This window comes from Cibotium barometz, chromosome 49 (assembly GCF_041138505.1).
Source record: "Cibotium barometz isolate CiBa-2024 chromosome 49, ASM4113850v1, whole genome shotgun sequence".
NCBI classification, from domain to species: Eukaryota; Viridiplantae; Streptophyta; class Polypodiopsida; order Cyatheales; family Cibotiaceae; genus Cibotium; species Cibotium barometz.
Genome location: NC_141094.1, coordinates 13,921,935 through 13,949,710, shown reverse-complemented (window position 1 = coordinate 13,949,710; position 27,776 = coordinate 13,921,935). Strand labels below are relative to the sequence as shown.

The following is a 27,776-nucleotide window of genomic DNA, read 5'->3' as shown; positions in this document are numbered from 1 at the left end:
CCCAAACCCACCAAAATCCCTGTTTGGGTGGAGTTTACTGATATGCCTGCTAAGTTTTCCATATGGGCCAAAAGGATTGGTGGCTCTGTAGGCAAGGTTCTAGGGCAAAAGCCCTTTCAGGTTGTCAATCCACAATGGGCTCACAAAATGCTCATTGAAGTGGACACAACTAAACCCCTAAAAGAGAAAGTCCCCTTGAAAAACAGAGAGGGCCAGATTATTTATGAACAAATGCTAACCTACAAGAATCTTCCGAACGCCTGTTTTAACTGTAATAAGCAAGGGCATATGATCAGGGACTGCCCTGATCTCCATCAACCAGTTGTGAGTGATAAAACCCCAGCCAAAGAGGAGGCCTTTGTGTTGCCTCAGAAAAAACATGTGTCAAAAAAAACACTAAAGCTAATTGGCATATCCCTGCCAACAGATTTGCCCCCCTATTAGCAGAGGTTCAAGATGGTCTAGGCATGCAATTTCATGTCAAGGAGGCTCTTAATTCATCCCTTATAGGTGTTGAGCAACCCTCCCCGGGAAGGATCCCTCACAAGGACCGAGTGCTGTTCAGTCAAGATATTGACTCCCCTATGGACTCAGATGAGGAATTCATTGACAAAACTCAACGAATGGATGAAGTATTCAATGCTCAACTAGAAGAAGAGGATGCTGCTATGATGAAGAGGATGTCCCTCTCACCTATGAAACAGCACGAGGAGGGTGACTTCTCTCCCCTTCTTTTGGGTTCAAAAATGAAGAGGAAAAAGGAAAAAAGTCAGGAAGCCCTAAGAACCTCCATGTCCGCGAGGAAACCATCCAAATCCAGTAAAAAATGAATTCTATCAACCTGCTCTCCTTTAATTGTAAAGGGCTCACGAACCCTGAAAGGGCAGTGGCCACCATCAATAGGTGGATTAGGGACTTAGCTTTTGATTTTCACCTTCTCAGTCTACAAGAGCTCAAAATTGGGGGTCCTCAACTGCATATGAACCTTCAAAGAGTTTCCAGGAATGCTCTTTGGTTTTTTACCAATCACCTCTCAGGGAAAGGAGGGGCAGCAATTGGCATCCACATGAAGTGGGAGCACTCAATCTTAGATTCTTGGTCTGATGATAACCACTAGGCTGGGCAGCCCTTTCAACTTCACCTTGATTTCTGTTTATGCCCCTTGTTTGGCCAGCATGAGAGCTACAACCTGGCATTCTATCATGCAGGTTGTGGGACCCATCTTGCTTGTTGGTGACTTTAACATGGTTGAGGCTCAGGGAGACAGAAGTAGATTTCTGGGTAGAACCATTAGTGGTCATGAAAAGGTTAAATGGGACTTGCTTAAGGTGCGTAAGGATCTGTTAGACCTTTCAATGAAAACTGGATTCTCCTAGTCTAATCATCAAAAAGGCTTCTATCACAGAGCAGCTAGACTGGACAGAATTTATGCCTCGGGCAGCTTGATTGATATGTTCTTAAAAGTCAAGTGTAGTGCTGAGTCCTCCCTAACCATCTCTGATCACCTCCCTTTGATTGGTAAGCTATCTTTAGGGCAGGCCAAAGGAAGGGCTGGTTGGCCCCATCTCGACCCCTCCCTCTTCCGTCTCCCGTGTATCCAACAGAAGATTAAAGGTTTTATCTCCGAAGCCTTCAGTCAGTTCTCCTCCCCCTCCAAGGGATGGGAACGCCTGGTCAATAAAGTTCATACCATCTGCAGGGAGTATAAGCTTAAAGTTTTTGCAATCCGACTGAATCGTAGAATCCAGATCAGGAACCAGATCCAGGACATTTATCTTTCAAAAAATGGGTTATTAGACCACTCATTGATTGAACTAAAGAATCAACTCAGACTTGAAGAGTTGTTGGCAGCCAAGGCCACAAGGCTGTGGTACAGAGAGGTTTGGGCGGGGAAAATTGATACGCCTCACCCTAAGATGTTTTCTCTCCTTAAAAGGAAAAAAGTTAGAGAGCTCATTCCTATGGTCAAGAAACCCAATGGGCATTCAGCTGCAGATGGTGTTGAAAATCTGCAGGTAATCAAAGATCACTTTTTTGACTTGTTCTCCACAGCCTTACCTCCCTCTCCGGAAGTTACTGCAGCAAGGGCCAAGATTGCTCTCTCAAGGAAAAAGGTTGTCCACCCCTCTTTAGCTTGCAAGCTAGATTCCCTCTTCTCTGAAAAGGAGGTCAAGGAGGCTATCTCTCACCTCAAAAAGGGGAAATCTCCAGGTGACGATGGGATCCCAAATGAATTCTTTCTTGCATTTTAAGACGAGCTTACCCCTCACATCCTAAACATCTGGAAAGAAGCCATGAAGAAGGGGAGTCTGGCTGAGAGGACTAATATGGGGGTTATTAAACTGATTCACAAAAAAGATGAGAAAGAAGATCTTGGGAAAACTGGAGACCCATAACATGTCTCTCTTCTCTCTACAAAGTTTTTGCACATATCCTGACTATTAGAATCAACCCCTATATGGATGAGTGGATCCTCAAGGAGCAAAAGGGTTTCATTAGGGGAAGGTATATTCTAGATGCTATTATTAGCCTATGGGAGGGCATTGAACATGCTGAAAACTCTGGCCAGAATTACATCTTCCTCAAAATAGATTTTGATAAAGCCTATGATAGAATTGATGGGTCTTTCCTTTTTCAATCCCTTCATGATATTGGCCTCAACAGGAAATTCATAAAGTATGTTCAAACCTTACTGGGGAATGCTTCATCTAAGGTGGCAGTGAATGGTTCTCTCACTGATGCCTTTCCTCTTAGGAAATCTAGAAGGCAAGGTTGTCCTCTCTCCCCCCTTCTCTTTGCCATTGTTGCGGATGCCCTGGGGTGGCTTGTTAACAAGGAATTAGCCAACAATAGCATCAAGGGTATTTCAGTTCCAAACAGGGCAGAACCCTTATGTCTCCAACTCTTTGCTGATGACACTAATGTTCTTCTTCGTAATGAAGTGCAGACTACTGCCCACTTCATGGCCTGCCTTGATACCTTTTGTCTAGCCAGTGGTTCTCAAATAAACCACTCCAAGACCAGCTTCAGAGTGTTCGAAGGAGTTCCCCCTCCAACTATTCTTTCCGCAGGTTGTAAGGCTATCCCTGAAGGTGTAGTGTTCAGGCTGCTTGGCATCCCCATCGGTTTTAACATCTCAGCTAAACAGAGATGGGACTATGTGCTGAATAAACTTAAGAATCAGGTCAAGAAATGGAGTCACATTAACACCGGGGTGGCTTCTCGAGCCTTTGTCCTTAACCACTTCATCATCCCCTCGGTTGTTTACTTTCTGGCCTGTTGGAGGCCCTCTGAGACCCAACTCCAATCCCTTAACTCTATCATGGGTAATTATCTTTGGGGGGGGATCACTTGACAGAAAGAGGATCAGCAAAGTTGCATTTCAGGTATGTTGCTTGGATAAAGAGCAGGGGGGTCTTGGCATAATTAATATTGGTTTGCTGGCTGAGAAGCTTGCAGCTAAATGGGTCCAAAGAGCTATTGTGTCAAATGATGTATGGGCAGACCTGCTCAAAAGGGATGTTGGAAAATTTTGGCTCAAAGGAAAAAGGGCTTGGAAGGGGTTCTCTCTCAATGAAGCTCTGTTCTCAAAGGCTTCTCTCTCTCCAATAGGCAGCAAGCTCTGCTGCAGAATGTGGGAGTCTTGGATGAACTATAAGAAGCTCTTCTGCTTTCAAACTTATACCAAGAGAGGGAGGTATGCATATGCTGCGGATTCAATCTGGTTTGGGCATCTTGTGATTCCGATTTCCAATGAACAGGTTCAGATCAGCCTCTCTTGTTTCAAAGCTGGTATAAAGGTGTGGGGTGACCTATGTGACACATCTGGCATGTTAAACAGGGAGCAAATCAGTAATAAGTTTATCTTGCCACGGGGTGGAGTTGAGCTTGTAATTCAAAGATGTAATGCTCTAAAGGTTTCCATTCCTCCGGGGTTTATTTGTGACTGCAAGACCTTTTCTAAAGCCCTTCGGTGGGGGTTTTCTAGTAATCTTGTCAAGTTGCCTAATGTGTTTCATGCAGGGAATCTGGTTCTCAAGCTCAACAATAGATGGTCCTTGTCATGGAACAATCAGCAATGGGCCTTCCGCTTCAAGTTAATCTGGGCCTTCGCTCAAGAAAGGAAGCACGCCATCTTGGCCTAGTTGGTCATCCACAAAGCAACCTGGACCCTTGAGAAAGCTATGAAGATTGGTCATGGGAATGGTCTTTGTCCCCGTTGCAAAACCAAACTCGAAACTGTCCCACATCTTTTCTTCTCTTGCCCAGACACTAGGCAATTCTTGAGTGTTCTGAACAAGGCTTTCATGAAGACTAGGAACTTATTTGTTCTCGAATGTCAAAGAAACTTCAGCACTCGGTTTATCACATCCAGGCTTCGGAAGGTTTCCAAAGGGTCCTGTAAGCCCTCTCGGACTCAGGCTACTGTTCACGAGGTCCAACAATGGCCTTCCAAGATGATTTCGAAGCTCCTCTCCCCGAAAATAAGAAAATCAAGCTTCAGTTGGGTCTTCTCAGCTGATTTTATCAGGCTGTTCATCAAGTTTTGTTTCATGAAACTACTCATCAAGTTTTGATTATGTCTACTGTCTCTTTTTTTTTAAAGTTTCAGAGTTAATCCCATTATCTTCAGGGTTTAACAGTTCTCATAAGGAGTTTTAGACTGCAATGCCTTGGTAGGCCATTTGTTCAACACGTAGTTTGCGCACATAGTTGCCTCTAACCAAAAACCATGAGATAAATCTTGGGCTTTCACCATACATCGTGCCATCTCCATGAGAGACCTGTTCTTTCTCTCAGCCACACCATTTTGCTGAGGTGTGTATGGCATTGTACATTGATGTCTTATGCCTTTTTCAGCCATATATGCATGAAATTCCTTATACTCCCCCCCTCGATCTGAACGAAGGGTGCAAACTTTACATTCACATGCATTTTCAGCCATGGATACAAAGTACCTAAAGTACATAAAAGCCTCTGACTTCTGCTTTAATGGATACACCCAACTATATTTGGAGTAATCATCAATAAAAGTGATGAAGTAGAGATATCCACCAATAGATGGTGTCGTCATAGGACCACATACATCACTATATATAAGCTATAATTTCTTAACAGCTCTCACAGATCCATCGTTTGGAAATGATGTCCGATGCATTTTACCAAGAATACACCCCTCACATACATATCTAGCAGGGGTCTCAAGAGTTGGCAACCCAAACACCATATCATGCCTTTGAAGGCATAACAAACTACCATAATTCAGATGGCCAAATCGTGCATGCCATAATTCTACATCACTCATAGCACGAGTCGAAGAGACTAAGCAAGCATCATGCTGCAACTATTCAAATACATCCATCTTGTATAGGCCATGAAACAAGGTACCTAAGACAATGATAGAATAACCATCATTTCTATCCTGAATTGTACATCTGTCATCCACAAATTTCACCATCAAGCCTGTCAAGGTTAAGGCTGAAACTGACAGTAAGTTCTTCTTAATGCCTGGCACATATAAAACTTTAGAAAGAGTAAACGCGTCCCCATTTACAACAGTGAGCACAACTCTACCAACTCCTTTGACAGGATATGAGGAACCATTTGCACATGTGACGGTTCCTGCACTTGGGACAGATTCCAGAGATGAGAACTTTTTTTTGTGAAATAATGTGCTTACTAGCACCACTGTCAAAGTACCAAGCATCCGATTCTGCCACACTGACATGCATACATCATGAACAGAAGGATGATAACTGTACAGTCCATGCCCAATCATCTTGAGCAAAACTTGCAGATTCCTTCTTCTCTGCACTTGGTGCAGATGCATCAGCCACAACTATGCTGATTCTTTCTTTTTCTCCTTCTCAAGCCTTTTTTTGCACTCATTTATGTAGTTCCCTGGTTTCCTGCAATAGTGACACTTGTCCTTCTTTTTACGCTTATCATCTTATTTCTCTGCATCCTTACCTAAGGATTCTGATTTTGGCTTATACCCACCATGCGAAGAAGCTTTACCTTTGCCTTTCTGATTGGCAACAAAAGCTTGGTCACCAACTCACATAACAGATCTGTTTTGCCTAGACTACTCTTCTTGCAAGAGTACTGAAACAAGTGCCTAGGCCACTAGCGAAGTTCAAGACCACTTGCAAGTGTTCATACCGCTTTCAAGTGCTCATACCACTTGCAAGTGCTTAGACCATTTGAAGATGCTAAGACCACTTGCAAGTGGTCATACCTTTTGTAAGTGGTCATACCACTTGCAAGTGCTAAGGCCACTTGTAAGTGTTCATGCCTTTTGCAAGTTCTAAGACCACTTGCAAGTGTTCATACCACTTGCAAGTGCCTAGGCCACTAGCGAAGTTCAAGACCACTTGCAAGTGTTCATACCGCTTTCAAGTGCTCATACCACTTGCAAGTGCTTAAAACACTAGCAAAAGCACAAAGCACATACAATTTCTAAGACCTTTAACAGGTGCTTAGAACACTTGGAAGAGCCACTTGCAAGTGATTGCATCATTTGCAAGTGCTTAGACCACTTTCAAGTGCTTAGACCGCTTAGACCTTAGGGCACTGCACACCAGCTCATCAAATGTAAGGACATTTGGATTTCCCTTCACCATGAGTCTAAGGGTAGAGGCAAAACTCTGATAAGAATCCGGCAATGCATTGAGAACTGTGGGCACACAGTTTCGTTGAGAAATCCAAATATACGCATATGAATCATGCAATGAGGATTGCCATGGGTCAAATGAGAGTATCATCGCATCATCTCCCAATTGAGGCAAGGAGAGTGGAGGGCAAACCACAAATCTCTAGATTGAGGCAAGGAGAGTGGAGGGTGAACCACAAAACGTACGAGCATGCAGGGTATGCACCATTTGGGAGGTAAGAGACAAAGGAGAACTATTTGTTTGTTTGTCCACTGTAGTATGAAATACCAAGGAGCCTCTTCAGAGATAAATTTGTTCCCCCTTTCACGTGGCATTCACTACGGGGATCAGAGATGCTTGGGTATGTAACTGATAGAGCTGCATTGTCAAACTTAGACCTTGATGTGGCTGCACTCCAAGACGCAGGATCAGACCTTTAATCAGCTACACTCCAGGGCACGGGAACTGTAGGATTCTACTTAGACTTCAATTGCAGATTTCTTAAGCTTATATTAATTGACTGTGACAAACGCCCAAGTCATAGCAGTGTCCAAGAGACCTGATTGATGCATCCAATGCCACCAGGTGACTGCCACACCCACTACAGCTTGGTCTAACAAACCCTTTAAGTCCCCCCCCCCCCCCCCCCCCCGCCCGCGCGCGCGCGCGCGCGGATGCTATCACTCATCTGATTGTACCCCTCTTTATATTATCTTTCTTGTTCCACAAACAGCTTGTATCGGACCTTTGATTGTAACTTTTGTCTCATAGGTCATTCTGGCCTTTTGAAGACGTTAATATGACATTTCATTTCATCTCTCTCTCTCTCTCTCTCTCTCTCTCTCTCTCTCTCTCTCTCTTCCTTACCAACACTCCGAGGGCCGATCCACCCATCATACCCAGACCACAGGCTAGTGTAGGAGCTCGGCCGAGAGGTGTGACACTCGACAGAGCCACTGAGTTATGCAGAGCTCAATGCCCTAGACCCCATGGCCCTCACCCACGGCCGCCCACGGCCACGCCACCACAGGAAGATCCGGGCCATCATCTCTCATCATCGCAGGACCTTCTCATGCCAGCTCAGTTTTACCACCTTGAGCACCATGTCACAGCGGCCCATGAGGGATATATTAGGTTGGTATGAGAGCTCTCTGCTCATGTACCTAGATCAGATTTTAAAGTTCTAGATTTTTGTTATCTTTCTTTATTACTATTTTGTACCCAAGATGATGTACCTCATGGATATGATGTAACCTTTTGGTCTCATAGGTCATTTTGGCCTTTTGAAGACGTTAATACAACTTTCTTTCTCTCTCTCTCTCTCTCTCTCTCTCTCTCTCTCTCTCTCTCTCACACACACACACACACACACACATGCACACATGCACACACAAACAAAATGAAAAATCCACATTAAAAATTTCAATAATATATATTAGCACAAAAAAAAAACTTTTAGTTCGTTAATCTAGATGTGTATCGTTGTTATCTTTTAAATACATATATATAATTTTAATAATTCTTTTATTAAAGAGTATGTCATTTGATAAATGAATTGAAAAAATATGTAGCAAATATACTAATAAAGTATATCAAAATACATTAATAGGGATTTTATTTTATTACTAAAAAATGATCACAAATCATTATGTACTTAATATTCTTCAATTATATTTCTCACCAGTATCCTTTTTTTAAATAAAAGGCAATCCTATTGACAACCCCTCTCTTGTAAAGTATGTTATGATGCGTAGAGTTTTATTAAAGAAAAGGATGCCTCCTCTCCCTCGTAATTGTTGCAAAAGGAGATCTCTCAATGTGTTTAGCTTTAGGCTGTACTCTATGGTCCTACTACTGAAGCACACATAAATCCTTAATTGGTCACATACAACTCAGCAAAAAGAAAAAGAGTATAAGGATAGCAAGCAAACCTAGGGCACATCCATGATCTTTCATTTTGAGAATCCGGTTTGTATCCAACACAAGATGCATGATACCTGTTTGCAAAGATTGCAAAACCGCTCATCTAAAGGTTGCATTAAGGATCAACTTAAGCTCTTGAAAAATCCTAAAAAAGCACCACTACCAGCAATCACAAGCGTCACAAGCCACCGAGGTGTCTTCCAGACCAAACTCTCCATCCTCTTCCGTGAGCCCTGCCCGGACACGGCAACCATCTCCATCAAGGCAAACAACTGCCTACAAAGCCCCAAAAAGATGAAAGGAACCCCTAAGTTTTCTTGTACAAGAGTGTGTGCAAGATAAATATGCACTCCAAATTTGCATAGGCAACCATGTAGCTTTTTGAGAAGGCAAGAAAAAAGTGTACATCTTCCTCAATGAAGTATGATGGGAAAGAGAGCGTCCCATCTTCCTCGTTGCCATCATTCCAGCTCTCATCCCTGTTATTCCACATAAAGACACAGGGATAAACTTGTTAAGATACAGTTCAACAGAAACTAAGAAAGTAGAAAGCAATTCAGGAAGATTATAACTATTCTGTTACCATGACCATTGAATGACTCTCCTATACCGAACTTGTGAGCTAGCCTACAAGGGAACCTTAAGCTAACCTTGCAGAAATAGTGGCATACCTCTCCCTCTCCTGACCAAGGAAGTCAAAAAAAGCTCCTTGAGTATCAACATCACTTAAATCTTCATCATCTGCGATCTTCAATTGCCAGAAATCAAACGTCAGTAAACAATAGACACAAATTTACCCCTCCCACCCCCCCCTCCCCTCTCTCTCTCTCTCTCTCTCTCTCTCTCTCTCTCTCTCTCTCTCTCTCTCTCTCTCTCTGCGCCTGCTCTGTGCGTAGCCAGTTCTCAGTTCTGTACTCTGTGCGCAGCCAGTTTTGCTTGACCTGTGCGCCTCTGCTCTGTGCGCCAGCTCTATGCGCACCCACCTGCACGCCTCTGCTCTGTGCACAGCCAGTTCTCAGTTCTGTACTCTGTGCGCAGCCAGTTTTGCTTGACCTGTGCGCCTGCTCTATGCGCACCCACCTGCACGCCTCTCTGCTGTACTCTGTGCGCAGCCAGTTCTCAGGTCTGCTCCCTTTTCTCACCCACCCTTGCTCAGGCCCCCAAGGCAGCAACTAGTAGGGGAAAACATGTCTCAACCCCTGGAGGGGGAACAGGATGGTGAGACAACCTTTCACACCCCCATGAAGGCACCAAATGCCTACCGCAGAAGACTGAGGGAAGGAATCATGTCCCCTGGCTCACGAAGGATTACGAAGATGGCCCGACGAGATGAGGCCCTTTATGAGGAGATACAGCTTCACATAAGGACAGAGATGAACACCATGCGAGACAGGAGGTTGAAAAGGAATGGACCGAGTAGATGCATGCCCAAAGGAAAGTGATATACGAAACGCTGAAGGAAGAGATATATGTCCAATTGAAGGGAGAAATGCAAGCCCAAGTAAGGGTTGAGATGGAATTAGCCCAAGCCTTGATGCACACGGAAATGAAAAAAGACATGCAGAAATGGAAGGATGACATGCTCCGAGAGATTGGCACAACAGTTGCATCGTACGAAGGCACTTTGAAGACATGTATGGCTGATTGTGAAAAAGACATCACAGAAATGCAAAACACTTTGGAATCATGTAAGGTAAAAGTGGCTGCAGGTGAGAAGGAAATGCATTCATTGGCTGAAATCGCCAGTGCCACAAAGAAACAAATTGAGGAAGTCAACCCATGGATTGAAGTAGTAAAAAAACAGAAGGATATACCAGTCAATAAAGTAGAGGTGATGAATGCTACATTGGAAGAGGAAGCCAAGAGACGGGCACGTGCCTTACATGTACGTGTAGTTGGGTGGGAAGATAAGGGAAATCCCCAAGAGGATGCAAAAGCTCTTGCAACAAAAATTGGAGCTACTGATGTACCCATTACCGGAGCATGGCGAGTAGGCAGAGACGAAACCAAGGCGAAGATATTGATCATCAAGTTTGGTGACTTGGAGAAGAAGGCGGCCTTCCTCTCCAAAAGGATGGCCCTTAAGGAGAAAAAGATTTATTTGGATGAGGACCTTACACTAGCACAGATAGCACACCGGAAGGAACACATGCCGCGTGTGCTTGAGGCAAGGAAAGAGGGGAAATGGGTGGTATACAGAGATGGCCAAGTCATCATTACGGAGAGGAGGCCCGCTTGACAGTGCATGGCCTATGAGACCTTGCGATTCACGGTGTGGAATTGCAATGGAGCCCTTAGAACAGATGCAGGATACTCTGATGATACTTTCAGACACAGTGATATTGCTATGTATACGGAGACCCATCAGTGCACAAACAAGAGGCTTCCTGACGTACGGGGTTATAGATGGGAATCAATTTTCCACCCTCAGCCACGCACAGTGGGAGGTACTAGAGGATCTGGAGGAGTGGCAATACTTTACAGGGAGGAGCTTCGTGACAAAATACATGTGGTACATAGAGATGCAGATGTGAGGTATATGTGGGTCCGAATATGCAGAGGGGGGCTCCGCGAGCTATATGTGGTGGTATGCTACTTTCCCCCAGCCCACCACTCCAGGTTTGCACCATCAGGAGAGTCGCCCTATATACCACTATATGATGATATCATGAGGTTTGCCAACATGGGAGACATATTACTATTGGGAGACTTTAATGCACGTACAGGCACAGAGCAGACAGAGCTATATGATACTCAAGAGGCTATGTACCGGGAGATCACGGCAGAGGATGTAGGGTTGCAGAGATCAGCACAGGATGAGGGGGAGATTACAGATTATGGCAGGCATTTTCTCACACTCGGGAGTGCACATGGGTTGGTCATATACAATGGCTTATCGAGATGGCAAGGATCAGATGCTCTCACACACTGGAACTCTAAAGGGGGAGCGAGCACAGTGGACTATTTGATGGGATCTCCTTCATTGATACCTGATGTGCGGGGTTTCACGATTTCCAATAGGCCCATTGGCATAGCAGCCGATCATGCATACCTGAGTTTCACACTAGTAGGTAGATCCCCAAGAGATGGGCCAGCCACTCATCTACCTAGGTACCGGAGATAATCAGTTTACACGTGAGACAGTTGGGGTTTACCGAGATGCAGTATCTGATGGCTTGTTCGCTTTAGACCCGCATAGCCCTCTGGACGAGATCACGAGAGGATTGGCAAGTGTACTACATGCATCAGCCTCATATGCGTTTCCCTACACTATGATCCCTTCCACCCACCCCCGCAGCACTGCCCCACAGAACAGTTGGTATGATGATGAGTGTCGTGAGACACGAGCACAGCTACAGTGTGAGATTGCCATTGGGTCTCACACGCATAGATAGGCCAGAATGATCTTTCGGCGCTTTGTGTGGAGGAAGAAACGAGCCTATCTGGCTAAGCTAGAGGAGGAGATCTACCAACTCTTCCTGGGGAAGGACAGGAAGAGGGCATGGAAGATGTTTCAGGAAAGACAGCCTAGTACTTTGATTACTGCACCTGAGGCATGGCATACTTATGCTAGAGAGCTATATGATGCACTAGGATAGCCCCCCACCCCCCCTCCACTGGGAGCTAGACCGGCTAGCAGCACCTTTTTTACTATGCGGATGGTGCTAGATGCGAAAGACAGGTTACAAAATGGAAAGGCACAGGATCATGATGGGCTACTTGGAGAGCACTTCTCATATGCACGAGACACTTTGGCTCCGCTCATCGTACATGTGTTTAATCGTGCCATTTGTGAGGGTTTCCCGACAAGCTGGACAGAGCATATCATTGTACCACTCTTAAAGAGTGGGGACCCCATGGTACTAGCCAACTACAGGACGATCATGATTGGTCATTACTTGGCCAAACTATATGGCTATATATTGGAGTCGGAGCTGAGCCGATGGGCAGAGAGGCATGGTCATCGAGCACATGGACAGGCTGGCTTCAGGAGAGGATTTACTACCTTGGATCACATACTGACACTTAGGCACTTATTGAAGAGGGCAGGGCACAGAAGAGAAGGATATACTGCTGCTTTGTGGACTTCTGCAAAGCCTTTGATACCGTACCACGTGCCAGGCTTATGCACAGATTGCATGACATTGAGGTACCCGAGGATATGCAGTGGGGGGTATATGCTTTGTATGAGTCTATGACAGGCAGAGTCCGCGGACTATCTGATAGGGTGACCAGCACGGTATAGGTGAAGCAGGGATGCCCGCTATCGCCCACCCTCTTTGGACCAAGGTTGCAGTCGTACGTACGTACGGATCGATCCGTGCCGTACGGATCCGTACGCGTACGGATCGATCCGTACGTTTATTTTTTAAAAAAAAACCCCTTTTTGACCTTCAACGTACGAATTTGGGCTTATTTTGGAATTTCGCCTGCAGTGCTCTGTTTCGCTCTGTCTCTGCACACTGTGCACATTGCAACCATGTAATTCTCACGCTCTCTCTCGCTCATGGCCTTGGTCCCTCATGATGCATCTCTATCTCGTACTGTACTCTCTCTCTCTCAACCGCGAGCGGCCAATGTACTACATGATTAATCTCGTCTCTCTCTCGCTCCCTCCCGAGTCCCTCTCCCTCTCTCTCTCTCTCTCTCTCTCTCTCTCTCTCTCTCTCTTTCCTCCTTTGGAGTATGCTCTAAGCTCTCCCTCTCTCTCTCTCTCTCTTTCTTCCTTTGGAGTATGCTCTAAGCTCTCTCTCTCTCTTTCTTTGTGTCACACAGCTTCTTGGATCCAATATGCCAAAGCCATGCAACCCCTACTAGTAGGAGCACACCAATGTCATCCGTGTTATTAATACGCTGACCCAAGCTGGTTCTGACACGCGTAGATGGCAGTGCAAGTATTGCAACTTCAAGCTCACGAGCACAATTTCTCGTGTCGTGATACACTTGACAGGTATTGGCACCACCGGCAATTGTGGTGGGTGCAAGCAGGTGCCGCAGGATATCAGAGACAAGCTCATTGCTGAGAATTCATCAACAGCAAAGGGTTCAAAGAAGGTAAGGGGCAGCCAGCACACTCAAGATGCACTTCATGATGCGCTTGTGGGGGAGATGGGTGATTCTTCCACACAGGATAGCCAGCCTACAGGGGGCAGAAAGAGGGCCTGTGTCATGCAGGAGGGTGATGAGGATGATGATGCACATGTGCTGAGACAGAGTACTTTGCCTTCACGTGTGTCATCTCTTTCATGGGTGAAAGAGAGACAAAAAGTGGCTGAGATGGAGATTGCTTGCACTCTTGTGGAGTGCAACATCTCCTTCAATGTACTGAGGACTGATCAATGGAAGAGAATGGTGAGGGCCATAGCAGAGGTTGGCCACACAGACTCGTGGTCCGGGGTGGAGTATAACAAAATGCGTACCACGATGCTTGTGGAGCAGAAAGCCTCGATAGACAAGGCATTGGTACCTGTCAAGGCAGGATGGCAGTCTTTTGGATGCACCATCATATCTGATGGCTGGAGTGATATGCGTAGACGACACATTATCAATATTTTGGTGACCTCATGTCTTCTTGCGGGCTGTGGATGCAGGAAAGGCAGGAGAATCCATCAGTGCTGAGTTTATTTATCACCACATCAGACAGGAAATTTTGGATATTGGGCCAGAGAATGTGGTCCAAGTGGTGACAGACAATGCTTCAAATTGCAAGCGTATGGGTGAATTGGTTGAGGCAGAGTTTCCTCGCATTGCTTGGACTCCTTGTGCTGCACATTGCTTGGACCTGCTGATGGAGGATATTGGAAAGTTGCCATGGGTGCAACCTGATGTTGCAGATGCCACGAAGATTACTACATTTTTCCGAAAAAAACATCAGGCTTTGGCCATCTTCAGGAGCCATAGTGCACTTGATATGGTGCGACCCTCGAAGACCAGGTTTTCTTATATGTTCCTGGTCTTGCAGAGGCTTTTTAGATTGCGGGACCCACTACTACAGACTGTGGTGGACCCGAAATGGAGGTTTATGCACCATGCGCAGACAGAGGCCACTAGATACATTCAGCGGAAAGTGCTTGACGAGGCCTTTTGGACAGAGGTACAGAGCTTGACGGTGGCATTGCAGCCTATCCATGTCCTCCTCCGACTCACAGATATGGAGGGCTCTACTCTTCGACTGGTCTATCATCTCTTCATGGAGATGAAGCACCATATTGCCGCCTGTACGACATTGACGGAGTCTCGGTGAGTGTACACTTGGATATTGTTCTTGGCTGATTATATTAAAATTAAATAATATGCACATTGCAACAATATGTTTAAAGTTTTATTATATAATGACTGTTGGAATGTTGGCTTGTCAATTTATAGCCGGGGTGACATCCTGGCTATTGTAGAGCGGCGATGGACATTTATGAGCCGTCCTATTCATGGGATGGCTGCATTGCTTCATCCCTTCTACAAGAAGCTAGAGCTGTCTAGTGGGAGCACTCTGCTCACGCAGAAAGACCAGTACATCAACATAATGTACGACGAGGATGAGAAACTTGAGGTTGATATAGAGATGGTGAGTTTTATGAACAATCTAGGACCATCCTTTGCTAGAGCGGTGGTTTTGAGAGAGGAGGCGACGAAATTTCCTCTCACGTGGTGGCAGAGCTATGGAAGACAAGGTCTTCCAAAGCTGACTCATCTTGCTCTCCGAATCCTCTCGTAGGTACTCTTGACTCTTTCACAATTGCATCCATCTTTAAAGTTTAATTCATTAAGGGTTTTGACTCCAAAATCGTATCGTGATTCGTGATCGTAGGATTGTTCTGCTGGTGCTTGTGAGTGCAATTGGAGCGCCTACTCCTTGGTTCACACGAAGATCCGCAATCGACTTAGTACCGCTCAGCTGGAGCGATTAGTGTATTGCCGAGCTAACATGAAGCTCGTGCGAGATTATCATGCTTTGGGGACACCCAAGCAGGTATATTTAACTGTCGTACGTCTTTTGACACATTTCAATATAATTAAGTCATTTCTTGTGGTTCTGACTTGTCGGATTTTGCTTTTCCACAAGCAGATCCGACCCGTGTGAAGATGGTGCCAACCTCTACTGAGGACGACATGGAGCAGCGTGTCAGAGACGAGCAGGCAGATATTATACGACTCCTTCATAGAGAGTTGGAGAGCATCGATCGCCGTGTCACAAGGTCACGCACACGGGCTTTGGCGATACCTTTGCGCGAGGAGGTTGCAGATTCAGAAAGCGCTAGACGGAGGAGCATTCGTCGAGGGAAGCTGCGTGTTCGTACACAGTGGACTCGGGCGAATGAGGCTATCACTCTCATTCATACTCAGAGTGAGCCAGGAGATGATGATGTAGCACATGGATCTCATGATACATCTTTCACATCATCACATGTGCCCGTGATGGCAGAGCCTGAGTATGACGACGAGGGCAATGTCCTGACAGATGGGGACTTGCTCTCTTCTGGTGCATCGTCATCATCATCATCTGATGAGGAGTTTTGACTCTTAGATCACGTTTCATTGTGGAGTCTAGACTCTGGACTAGCCCTTAGGACTAGCCCTTATGGGCCTTTTGAGGACATTTCTATGATGTAGTGTTGCAGCTTGCTATGTAGTATGTGCATTGTATTCAGTTTGTTTTGATGCATTTGCAACCTTTTAACATGGATGAGAGTCCAGACTTTTGTTGTGTAAACACTGATTCATCAGTTTATATAGAGCTAAGAGTGGTGATTGGTGATTGAAGATTGATCTCTAATTGAAAACTGGTTTTGGTATCTGATGTTTGATTTCTGAAGTAACAAGTTTTACAACGTGCGGCAAGGGTTTTGTGATTACTAATCAAATGCGTATTAGCAAAGACCTTATTAGATTGTCTTGTAGGTCTCTCTCACAATTTAAAATGTATTTGGATCTTTTTATGTTTATTTTGATATGAAATGCCATATAGATTGATATTTTTTACAATGGTAAGTATTTTTACATACACAAAAATTTTATTTGTACGGAAAAACGTACAAATACGTACCGTACATTACGTACAGTACGTACACATCAACTATGCTTTGGACTGTACATTGATGCGGTCTCTGATTATGTAGACAGATTGGGAGGCCCAGGGGCATATGCTTGGACTAGCCCCCTTGGGCCCTTAGGCACGAAAATGGCTCATTACAAGAGCCATTTTCTACACCTCTCACCAGATGATTTTATCACCCGCCCGGCGTACATGGATGTACATGGGATACGTTGTGCCATTCGATAGATCCGGACCTCATCACACCAACTGCGGATTGAGACATGGCGATATGTGCATCAAATCTTGGATGACTGCATTTGTCAGCTATGCTACCAGGAGGTAGAAACAGAGGAAGACTACATTTGCCGATGTACAGTCTATTATGAGATCCGAGGGAGATATCACTGCCTCTTCCGAGAGAGTTTTGGGTTGTTACGCAGGGTCATGGAGTTTGAGGATCAGAGATGCCTAGGATTGTTTCTACTTGAGCTCAGGAGACACAAAGAGACCCTCTTGGTAGACAGGAGGCCGAGCCATGATGTACCTAGACAGAGGACCTTGACAAATTTCTTTGGCACCAGCACCAACAACCCAGCCCACACACCTCCTGATATCTCCTCCATTGGGCCATCAGGGCACCGACCACACTCCCAGGGAGTCACCACTGATAGAGCAGTTATCTTATGTTGTGCTCGTTGGCCACGCCCACCAGGATCCCGACCACGGCATCCTCACCATCGCCAGATCAGAGCCATTATTGCTCGGCATCGGAGGCGCCTACCTCGCTTCTACGACCTCTCCATTCTAGACAACCCCATGGCGGAGATACTTGATCTAAGGAGAGGGCAACACTTCAACTGATCAGCATACATGGATCTACCTCATATACATTTTCCAGTATTTTCTACTTAGTATCATCTCGGAATCTTACAGCTCTGTTCTTATAACTGTAGGACAATCAGTTTTTTGTACTTTTTAGTCTCATTTAGTTGCTCTCTTTGATGAGACACCAACTTCAGATGTACTCTCAGTTTTGGTCTCATAGGCAATTATGGCCTCTTAGAGACGTTAATATATCATTTCATTTCATCTCTCTCTCTCTCTCTCTCTCTCTCTCTCTCTCTCTCTCTCTCTCTTCATAATGGGTAATATATTTTAATTACGAAAAAACAACATACATAAGGTCGCATGACCGCTAAGAAACATGTACAAAATCAGACCGCATGGCCACCAAACAAGAACGTGCAACTCGGAGTGGAAAGGATGCCGTGCATATAGCTGTAGACCAAGGATCAGCCTGCTCCCTGGTAAGACATCTAGCAAACACCAAGGAAAAGAGCTGCCACAAGAGCAAGCCTCTCAAGCTCTCAGTCGAGAAGGCAATAGCACTGTACGCATAGCTGCACACTAGGGATCAGCATGCTCCCTAGTGAGATGACCGGCCGACACCAAAGATGAAATCTGCCATAAAAGTAGCCCTCGCAAACGGCCTACATGGCCATGAACTCCATGCTGAGCATCAAAGAGGAAAGCAATTCTCATCGCCCAGTTATGCCATAAACCCCAGAATCTCATGAAATCAAAGAGCATGTCGAACTCTTGAGGATGGTGGCCGTGTTGCTGCCCAAAAACCCATTGACGTGGAGTTAGTGTAGATGTCATGGAGCTCCAGATAGCTGAAAGATATGTCCAAATATGTTTGGCCACTGGACACACGAGGAACCTATGACGACTTGGCGGCGGGAGTCCGGAGGTCTCCAAGTTGCCATCTGCAATACCTCCTGCCACAAAGCTACAAGGTGATGAAGTATGGGCGAAGACCTAATTTTAATATGCGCATTAACCACATGCCACCATGAAGCTTGAATATGGGTATTACCATGATGTATGTCCGTATCCTCTATAAGGAATGTTACAATATCAAACCATGGCTGCTGCTTAGAACAAGCACATATATCTTGGAGAAGAGACCATCTTCTTGCTACCATATGCATTCGCACATCCAATATAGCTGCACCTCCCATTCTCTTCGGCGTACAAATGTGTTCCCAAGAAACCCAATGCAAGCCAGCTTGGGAAATATTCTTTTTCCAAAGCATGAAACGAATAGGCTACACACGTACAGTCAATGTTTTGTTGGTCCATGGTAGCAAAGGCAAGAAGTAAGACACCATTCGAAGTATTATTGCCTGCGCAGCTTTAAGTCTAACATGGAAAGGCCAAGCCTCGGATTTCCAATAGACAAACTTATCTGCAATTTTGCCTGAAATCCAATGAATGAGCTGCTTTCGAGTGACATCAACCCCAATTGGATACCCCAAATGTCGGATCTCAAAATTCAGTTCTATGGGCTTGATATGGAGTTCAAAGACTCATTTATGGAGCATGTAGATAAGATGAAGAGTATTATGATGCAACTTACAAGTATCAAGGCACCCATAGATAAGGATGCAATAGCGGTTTTAATCAAAAGCATGCCTCAAGTGTTTTCTTTGGTGGTAACAACTCTTACTAATGTTCCAAATCTTACTCTTGAGAGTGTTGAATCCTCCTTGTTTGAAGAGGATAAGAAGCTAAAGGCACACAACAACGCTTAACAGATAGCAGGGAGACTTCTTTCTTCAACAAATCCAATGTCAAATGTAACCACTGTGGTAGAATAGGGTATGTAATGGCCCAATGTCGTCATCAAAACAAGCCCAAGCTTGTATGTGATGCATGTGGCAAGGTAGGGCACATTGTTGGTCAAAGGAAAAGCAACAATCAAATGTAATGGTAAAAGCAACTCTTGATGATGCTCCAAAAGAACACCTTTTCTAGAAATGATGATGTCTATGATTATATTCTATGTCTATGATCATGTTATGTCTCATGTCATGTTGATGTAATCACCTCTAGCCACCGATGATATAGACTAAGTGATATGTATGTGTCTCTATCAAAGGAGGCAAATGTCATGTCATATATATCACATTACTCTCTTGGGATGAGACCCATTTGGGCACCAAGGGGGGGTGTTAAAAATGTGGTGCACAAATATAGGTGTGCATGTCAAGCCGTGTAAGTTTATGACATTTCTATTATGATTTATGTGTGGGTAGCAACCTTAGGATATGGAAAAGTATGTATTGTTGAGGTCATGTGAGAACCATGTGGGTAGGAGCAATGAATGGGCAACCAAGTTCATGCATAGCATTAAAGATGATGGAGGCATGTAGCATGTGGTCCAAATGGAAGGTCTTATCTTGTGGATATGTATCAGATGGCTACAGATTGATGTATGAAGCTCATTCTTTTTTTTTTCAGAAAGGAGACTTCTATTAAGTATGAAAAATTTTACAAAATGGAGATTTCACACCAAGCAAGGTGGAGATCTCAACCAATCAGGAGCCTTGTGCTGCCAATAGGGTCCCGAATGAGAGGATGTGAAAAAGATACCAATGTCCCACTCTCTCATAAACTCGGCGCGCTTCCTCTCCGCAACCCTCGAAGATCCCTAGATTTTGGCCCAGGTAGCCATAATGGTGTGAATAACATCACTCCAAATCCTGCAAAGACACTGAGAAACAAGAACGAGAGTACCCTCAATGGCCTCAGTGCATCTGGCCTTCCAGATATTCCAGGCTGAGATGCTAGCAATAATCTCCCAAGAACTGTCTAACCTTGCCGGAGGGACAGTGTGAAAGTGGCAAATCCTGAAGACAACACTGCCCAGCAACTCCTTGCCTAACCATAATGGCCAAGCTCCTATCAGTCCCCTCGAGCCTCAGCTGAGGCCCAAACTGTGTCAACCAAACCAAAAGAAATGATAGCATCCCTCTTAATCCTACCAAAGAGGTGTGCAATCGCAGACCAAACCCTCTGTGCTTCCCTGCATTCCCAGAAACAATGGTAAACTGACTCCAAAACTCCTGCACATCTAGGGCATGCTGGGCAAGCACCAGTAAACAAACCTCCACTGATTGGTGGCCAGACCACCACGAAGGGAAACCTAGATAAAGGAGGAAATCTGTGGCTTTCTATAAGAATGCCACAATCTCCGCCAAAATACCCTTTGAATGTCAATCGAAATGCCGTAAGACTCCCAATGGGGTCTAAGAGTAGAGACACTCTGAATGTGTCCCAAGATAAGATGTCTGGCATTCCGCACCGTATAACTGAAAAAAGGCATGCTTTTCAAAGGGTTACAAGCGTCCTTCCACTCCCACTTATTGGGGTCCCAATGCAAATGTCTGATAGGGCAGCCACCGTACAACCAAAGGCTAACACTCTCTGTGATCATCCCTCGTTTGGGGGGGGGGGGGGGGTTCAACAAAGACGTGCTTCCCTAACCTGCCAACAACTCTGACTGGACGAATCTGGGGGCCCTCAATAAGGTCCTGCACATCACATCTCTCTAGCTGCCATCCATCCTGTACAGAAAAAAAGACCGGTACATCATCCTCCCTAGGCAAGATACCCATAACCTAAAGAGGAACACCTGTCCCAGAGAAAACCCCAAACCAAGAATGATGACGACCTTCCAAAAAAGATCCAGTACTCTAGTGGTTGGGAATGGCTGCATCAATCTATGCAATCCTCTGGCTAGAACCTCTCAAATGCTGCGTGACATCCAATCTCTGCACCTCAGTAAGGCTCTGAAACCTCTTCCAAGCCAACACTGTGGGGCATAGGGTCTCCCAGCCAGCCCAAAGAAAGACCATCATCCCCTGGGCATGAATCACTGGAAGGAGCATGTAGTGCATGAAGGAATTCATCCTTCGAGAAAGGGGCATCCAGGGAAGAACATATAGCATCTGTAATGAGCTTGGGCATGCAGTCCCAAACTTTATGCCGTGCCACATCTCTCGGAGGAGAGGGCACCCCTGCAGTCAACAAAGACCGATAAAAATCTGAAGCAATACCCCTTACCTGTTAGGCTCAATCTGAACCTCACCCTGTGAATCCTGCAAATACCTCACAGAATCCCTGCTATGGGAAGGCCTGTGTGTTGAAAAAAACTTTGTTACATCTGCCACCCATCTGAGCCCAAAAAGCCTCGTTCGCATGAAACGCGAACTCGGTCCTCCTGTCCATGGCCAACTGCAGCTGTGCTCTAACTGTGGTCAAGAGGTATGTAATCCAAGACGCATGTGGATGCTTTTCAATGTTCATGTTCCCTCTGAAGAGCAGCAATCCTACGCCTAATAGCTCTCTCCTTGTCCAGAGCCTCCTTCTTCTTGGACAAGGCAGTGTTATGATAATGATGGCTAGTCCTCTCAAGAGCCTGCGCAATATTATGACGAGGATCACGACCATCACAAGATCTCCATATCTCTCTGATCTCAAGGGAGATGTTGGCATCTTGATAAAGAGAGTCAGGGATACGGACACGAGGAGAGGCCGAGCGAGCCCCAGGCTCCCTAAGACACAAAACGACAGGGCAATGATCGGATTTGGTGGTGCCAGGCATAATAGCAATGGTGCCTCCTCTGTCCAGGGACCAATCATCCACATAAAATCTGTCCAAACGTGCAAAGATGCTCTCATCCTCGCTCCTGCGGTTATGCCAAGAGAAAGATAAGGAATTTGGCCTTCTTTGGAAGTCATCCTCAGTCCAGCAATCCCTGCCAAAGAAAGAGAGCGTGAACCTCTCCCATGAAGCTCGCTCCAAAGGGTGTAAACCCCCTTCGCATCCACCCTTCTTGTCAGAAGGTTGCTCAACCATATTGAAGTCTCCTCCCACTATCCAATGATCAACCTGGGGAATGACATTTGTAATGGTGTCCCAAAAGGCCACCCTTTCACCTCTCACGTTAATGCAAACACCCCCTCTAGTCCCAACAGCCGAGGACCAGAAGATGTGGCCAGAAAGCATCTTACCAATTTTGCCACAATGAGATCTATCCAATTTGTGTTCCTTCAACAAAAGTATATCCATAGACCCTCCTGTAACAACAGGGTGAAGCTGGTCCTTCAGAAGGCGCTTCCTACCACGGGTGGGAAGCCCTCCAAGGCCCTGAACATTCCATGAGACAATTCTCATGGAAGAGAAGAGGGTTTGACCCCTGATCTAAGAAGACGATGGGTAGCCTGAGGACGCCTCTCATAATGCTGGAGGATAGGATAATCCACGGAGCAAAGTCCACTGACATGCCCGTGTCCGGGGCCCTGCACAGTACTTGCATATGTACGAGAAACCTGTGTGCCCAGCGGGGCATCAAGGGCAATGGCATCATGCTGAAAATCCTGCAATACATGATCCCCACTGCGTTGAGCATCCTGCATATTGCCCCCTCCAAGTAGAGAGGACTCAACAAAATCATCCTGATCTGATATATCATCTCCCTGCAAAGAAGCATGAGCTGATACATCCCTCTGCCCAGAAACATCATCTATCTAAGGTACAAGATTCGAGGAGTCTTCCCATCAATCGCACCAGGGGGCAGGCGTGAGAGACAGCTCGCCACACCTGGCGGACTGTAGGACGGGAAGGATCCAAGGGAGGTGGTGCCGGAGAAGCACGCTTGCGAGGCCTCCTACGACCCCGAGCCCGAGGGCAATCTCGAGCAAAGTGACCCTGTTGGTGACAAACCCGACACTGATCGGGTTTACCTGCAATCTCCATACGTTGCTTCAAAAGACCACTAGGACCTGGAAGCAAAACATAGTCCTCAAAAAGCTCTGAGTCACGGGCAAGAACCATTGACCCTGGGGACAGCATCTGCCGAGGCAGTGACCACCTCGGCAGAAGATGTCGGCAAAGCGTGGAGGGGGGCACTTGAAGAACCAGCCCAAAGGCGGACCCGATGGCCTTTAGCATAGGCCAATATATGCGCGAGGAAGACCTGGGAATCTGAGAGCAATCGGGAAACGGTTCTAGTCTTTCTCAACAGGGTTAAAATAGCTGGAGTAGGGAAAAAAAAACCTTCCTCGGGCCCAATGGCAAAGGGCTGCCCTTCAGAACCTCTGAGGCTGCGTCCTCGGAATCAAAATCCACCTGAAAGAAACCTCTTCCAAGCAACCTGACATCTCGAAAGTGTGGAGCGAGGTCGGAGGGCAGAGCCACCAAGACCTAATCCCGAGCCTGGAGACGGGAAGGGTGAGATCCAAAGATTCTGGCAATGAGGGTCGTTTTGGAGTCTTTCTTGATTTCGGCGAAGAGGACCACGAGCTCGGCTTCGGAAAAAACAATGGTTCGCCCGCCGGCCGAGGGAGAACAATTAGCCATGATGCTAATCAAAGAAGAAGGCCGACTTGAACCCGGATGTCACATGCACTCTGCACTCAATGCATGGTGACAAGATGGCTCATCATCAATAGTGCAACATTTGTACATTATTAGAACCGAGTAGGATGATATTTGTCATACGCCGTGACTCCATTGTACATCCTCAGTCCAGGATAAGTTAGGCACGCTCGCTACGTAGGTCATTCCTCAGCCTTAGCGGGTCAGTCAATCAGTCAAGTCCCTTAACCCACTTGGAGAGAATCATTCATGCATATAGAGTCAGTAGAAGCCTTAGGGTTTGCATCAGAAAGCACTCTGCATTTTGCATAATATGCATTCATATGCCTGTGCATCATTTAGAACATCTCAAAAGCCTTAGGTAATTTACTAGGATTTATCTCGTATTTTTCCCATATTTTATGGTATTTATTTAGCATTTGTTCTCATTTATAAATATAAACTTTATTAAATAAATGACCAGCCTCTAGTTAGTATAAATAGGCTTGCATAGGGCTTAGACATTCATTCAGTCTTCAGAAAGCTAGGCGCCTTCATCCTCAGCATTAGGAGCATCCTAACCCAACCCTTCTGGAGCTTCTGCGTTAGCTTCTCAACACTCCTAGAGCTTGCGTTTTGCTTCAGCATCCCCTGCAGTTTAACGCAGCACATCAACATGCTCATTCAGCAGTTCAGCAGCTCAGCAGTTCAGCAATTTAGCAGCTCATTCAGTCCCTTGCAGACCTAGGCGCAACATACAGTCCATAGGCACCTGCATTCAGCACCCTTCCAGTGCCCAGATCAGTAGGTACTTCTGCGTTTTGAGCATATATCACAGCCAGCAGGTACTCAGGTCAGGTCAGCCCTGCATTTGCAGTCCTACAGCAGTTTTATATTGCGTTTCAGTCCTACAGCCTGCGTTTTCAGTCTTGCATCAGCCCTACAGCAGTACCTCGCCTTCTGTGCATCATACATGCATGCTACAATCATCTGGTGAAGGTAACATATCATTCATAAGCATTTACAGCATATTTACATAGCTTAGAACAGTCCACCGCAGTCCTTTCTCAGCCTCAAGTGTGCATCCCTTCCTCATGCCCTTGGGAAGAGTGCATAGGCTCGAGATCAGTTCATTGAGGTGTTTCTACAGCCGTGTACAGTTCCAGCCAGGCTTCGGATCCAGGCTTCGGATCCTCCGAGATCTTGCGTTTGGCTTATCTTCAGTCCACAGTCATTCTCTCTAAAGTAATAAAGCAAATACTATCTCGTTATCGGGATAGGGGGCCCTTCAGTGGGTAATTTGGGACCCAATCTGGTGTACAGTTCTCATATATCTCTCTCTCATCTCTTCAAAGTTTGAAGTATTAAAGCGGATTGCTAAACTCGCGAAACTCAGGATACAAAAGACGGTGTGAGTATTTGTGTGACAAGATCCTCCAGTACAAAGACTTCCGCTGCATATTACATCGGATGAGGAGCAATCCGAACCTATGAAGCTCATTCTCACTAATGTAAGTCGTGATCATGTGATTAGTATCTCTCCCTTTCTTAATTATAGTAATTAGTGTTAACTACTTTCATTAATTATGGCATTCCTCATGTTTGAACCACCACAGCTTCGACTTGGCATTCTTTTGCACACACGCTTCCCATGATCCATGTATGCAAACAGTTTCCTTCAGGAGCTTCCCCCAAAGAAGACGGGGAGAAGCTATGCAGACAAATGGGTGTGAATGGCACACCATTCATTGATGTATGGCGAGCCGGGAAAGATATGACCAGGGTGCGGCCTCTCTTGCTCAAATTCCGGGATGCTCTTACTTGCCAGGTCTTTATGGCAAAGCAGGCTGCCTTGAAAGGTACCAAGATATAGATAGGAGATGACCTCACTCCCCTGCAGGCAGAGCACAAGAAGGCTGGTATGATACAGGTCCATGAGACACGCAAAGCAGGTCAGGTCATAATTACAGAGGCGCCCCACACCAGAGGCACCCCACACGATGGAGCGAGGTCTCTAAGAGCAAGGATATGCTTCACAAGGCAACATGGAACTGTAATGTGACTTTATGCTCCAACCCATCATCCCTCACCCATCTGACGGGCAGTAGTTTGGACAATGGAGATCTCCTGTCCATGACCAATGGGTGGGGAAGATTATTTGCCCCCCTGAGTGTGTAAAAGCTAGCCTTCCAGCCTCATCATGAATGTGCAAACATAAGGGAAGCATGTAAGACCCTTCACAAGCCTATGCAGAAAGAACACAAGACATACATGATAGGTTTAATAAGGTAATAACACTTACAGGAACAAAAGTTATGAACTTGAACTGCAGCTTGCAGAGTGGACACAGATTTGTAAAGGCTGACCAGGTGTCTATACAACTGAAGCAAAATCTGCATTCCAATGGCCAAATTCTTATTCAACTTGATGTGAAAACCACCTTGACATGATTAACTCCTTCACACTACTGAGTGCCCTTGTGTGTGAACATTCAAACTTAATGTGCTTGCCTGCCTGCATTGCTTTGCACAGCAATCAAACTACTAGTCCATCTCCAGTTTCTTGCCAGGCAGCAATCAAAACTTTGTGTGCTACTACATATGTTTACACTATAGATGTTCATGCATGCATGTGCATGTGTAGATATGTGTAAATACATGTTCATATAAGCGATAATCTGTGTGCATGTAAGTGTACGTATATCAAAGGATACATGCATGCATGTGTATCTATATGATAAGGGTATATGTATTCATGTATATGTGAATGTGTATGTGTATGTGTATGTGTAGGTTTGTGTGCTTTCATGCGTAAGTGTGCGTATGTGTATACATGTAGGTGACAAACTTACATGTCACTACAACCATCTAGGACCCCGCGAGATGTGACAGGTGTACAGCAAATGCCACATTTCTCCCAGCTGTTTTTGGCCTCCTGATACCCCTAAATGATGGCAAGTGAGAATACAAAAGCAACCAAGCGAAAATGGTTAGTTTATGTGTGATGTAAGGTAGGCATTCCCTGACCAGAGAGAGATGAGTCGATGGGGTCTCTCCATGCAACTGCGAGGCGCCTGCTATCACCAGTAATTCCCTGTCCGCCATCATCTTGGCGATCTCAAGATCACCATAGATGATGATGATGATGATGGAGTGTCGTACACATACAGAGAAACCATAAACTCCTTTAAGCTTTATAGAAGATTGTAGGGAGAGAAATCTACTCAGTAAAAATCTTTTGAGCTGATCAAATGTTCGAAATCAAGCACGGATTGCCAAGTAGCCGCTGCGAATCAACTGGCTATTGCGTTCGACTCTGTCCTCTCTGTACTCTACTAAAACTCTCCACCTGACGAGCAGTATATATATGTATGTGTTTCAGTAGTCGTATTGAGAGAACACACACACACAAAACACACGTGTGAGAATATATTACAGTCGAATGTACACACACAGGCATAGAACAGAAGTGTGTGAATCTATATATATTGTGTATATATATATATATATATGTATGTATGTGTGCATATACATACACATATACTATATGTATATATGTATGTATGTATATTACATACATACATATATATATATATATATATATATATATATATATATATATATGTAATATACATACATACATGTATGTATGTAATATGTATGTATGTATATTACATACATACATGTATGTATGTATATTACATATATATATATATATATATATATATATATATATATATATGTATGTATGTATGTATATTACATACATACATACATATATATATATATATATATATATATATATATATATATGTAATATACATACATACATGTATGTATGTATATTACATACATATATATAATATGTATGTAATATATGTATATGTATGTAATATATGTATATTACATACATATATATAATATACATATATACATACATATATATATATATATACATATGT

General features: G+C 45.0%; 3 protein-coding genes across 5 annotated transcripts in view; 2 read left to right on the top strand and 1 right to left on the bottom strand.

Moving 5' to 3' along the window:
- LOC147610321 (RING/U-box protein) overlaps positions 1-27,428 on the bottom strand; it is a 62,166-nt gene extending 34,738 nt beyond the window's left edge. Inside the window, exons 1-7 of one of the 3 annotated variants that reach the window (XM_086786605.1) lie at positions 26,842-27,428; positions 26,667-26,749; positions 26,118-26,208; positions 9,248-9,324; positions 8,983-9,055; positions 8,740-8,852; positions 8,585-8,650 (exon numbers count right to left, since the gene is read on the bottom strand). In XM_086786605.1, coding sequence (XP_086642731.1) covers positions 8,585-8,650; positions 8,740-8,852; positions 8,983-9,055; positions 9,248-9,324; positions 26,118-26,208; positions 26,667-26,749; positions 26,842-26,922 — 584 coding nt within the window. In that variant the 5' untranslated portion in view covers positions 26,923-27,428. Of the gene's footprint in view, positions 1-8,584; positions 8,651-8,739; positions 8,853-8,982; positions 9,056-9,247; positions 9,325-26,117; positions 26,209-26,666; positions 26,759-26,841 lie in introns of all 3 variants that reach the window. The other 2 variants (XM_086786603.1, XM_086786606.1) reach the window with 2 other exon arrangements.
- Positions 13,460-14,841, top strand: LOC147610323 (uncharacterized). Its single transcript, XM_086786222.1, has 3 exons — positions 13,460-13,471; positions 13,566-14,106; positions 14,168-14,841. The coding sequence occupies exons 1-3, from the start codon at positions 13,460-13,462 to the stop codon at positions 14,818-14,820; spliced, it is 1,206 nt and encodes a 401-aa protein (XP_086642348.1). The 3' UTR covers positions 14,821-14,841.
- Positions 15,007-15,757, top strand: LOC147610322 (uncharacterized). Its single transcript, XM_086786221.1, has 3 exons — positions 15,007-15,138; positions 15,382-15,543; positions 15,640-15,757. Exons 1-3 carry the CDS (start codon positions 15,007-15,009, stop codon positions 15,652-15,654), a joined length of 309 nt encoding a protein of 102 aa, XP_086642347.1. The 3' UTR covers positions 15,655-15,757.
- Positions 27,429-27,776: the final 348 nt, after the last annotated feature.

What these genes read in the sequence shown, in the direction of transcription:
- LOC147610323 (XM_086786222.1), top strand. An exon ending in TGATGGCTGGAGTGATATGC is followed by an intron (nt 14,107 to 14,167) that starts GTAGACGACACA and finishes CTGTGGATGCAG; the next exon opens with GAAAGGCAGGAGAATCCATC.
- LOC147610322 (XM_086786221.1), top strand. Translation starts at nt 15,007, where the DNA reads ATGGCTGCATTGCTTCATCCCTTCTACAAGAAGCTAGAGCTGTCTAGT. An exon ending in TTGAGGTTGATATAGAGATG is followed by an intron (nt 15,139 to 15,381) that starts GTGAGTTTTATG and finishes TCGTGATCGTAG; the next exon opens with GATTGTTCTGCTGGTGCTTG.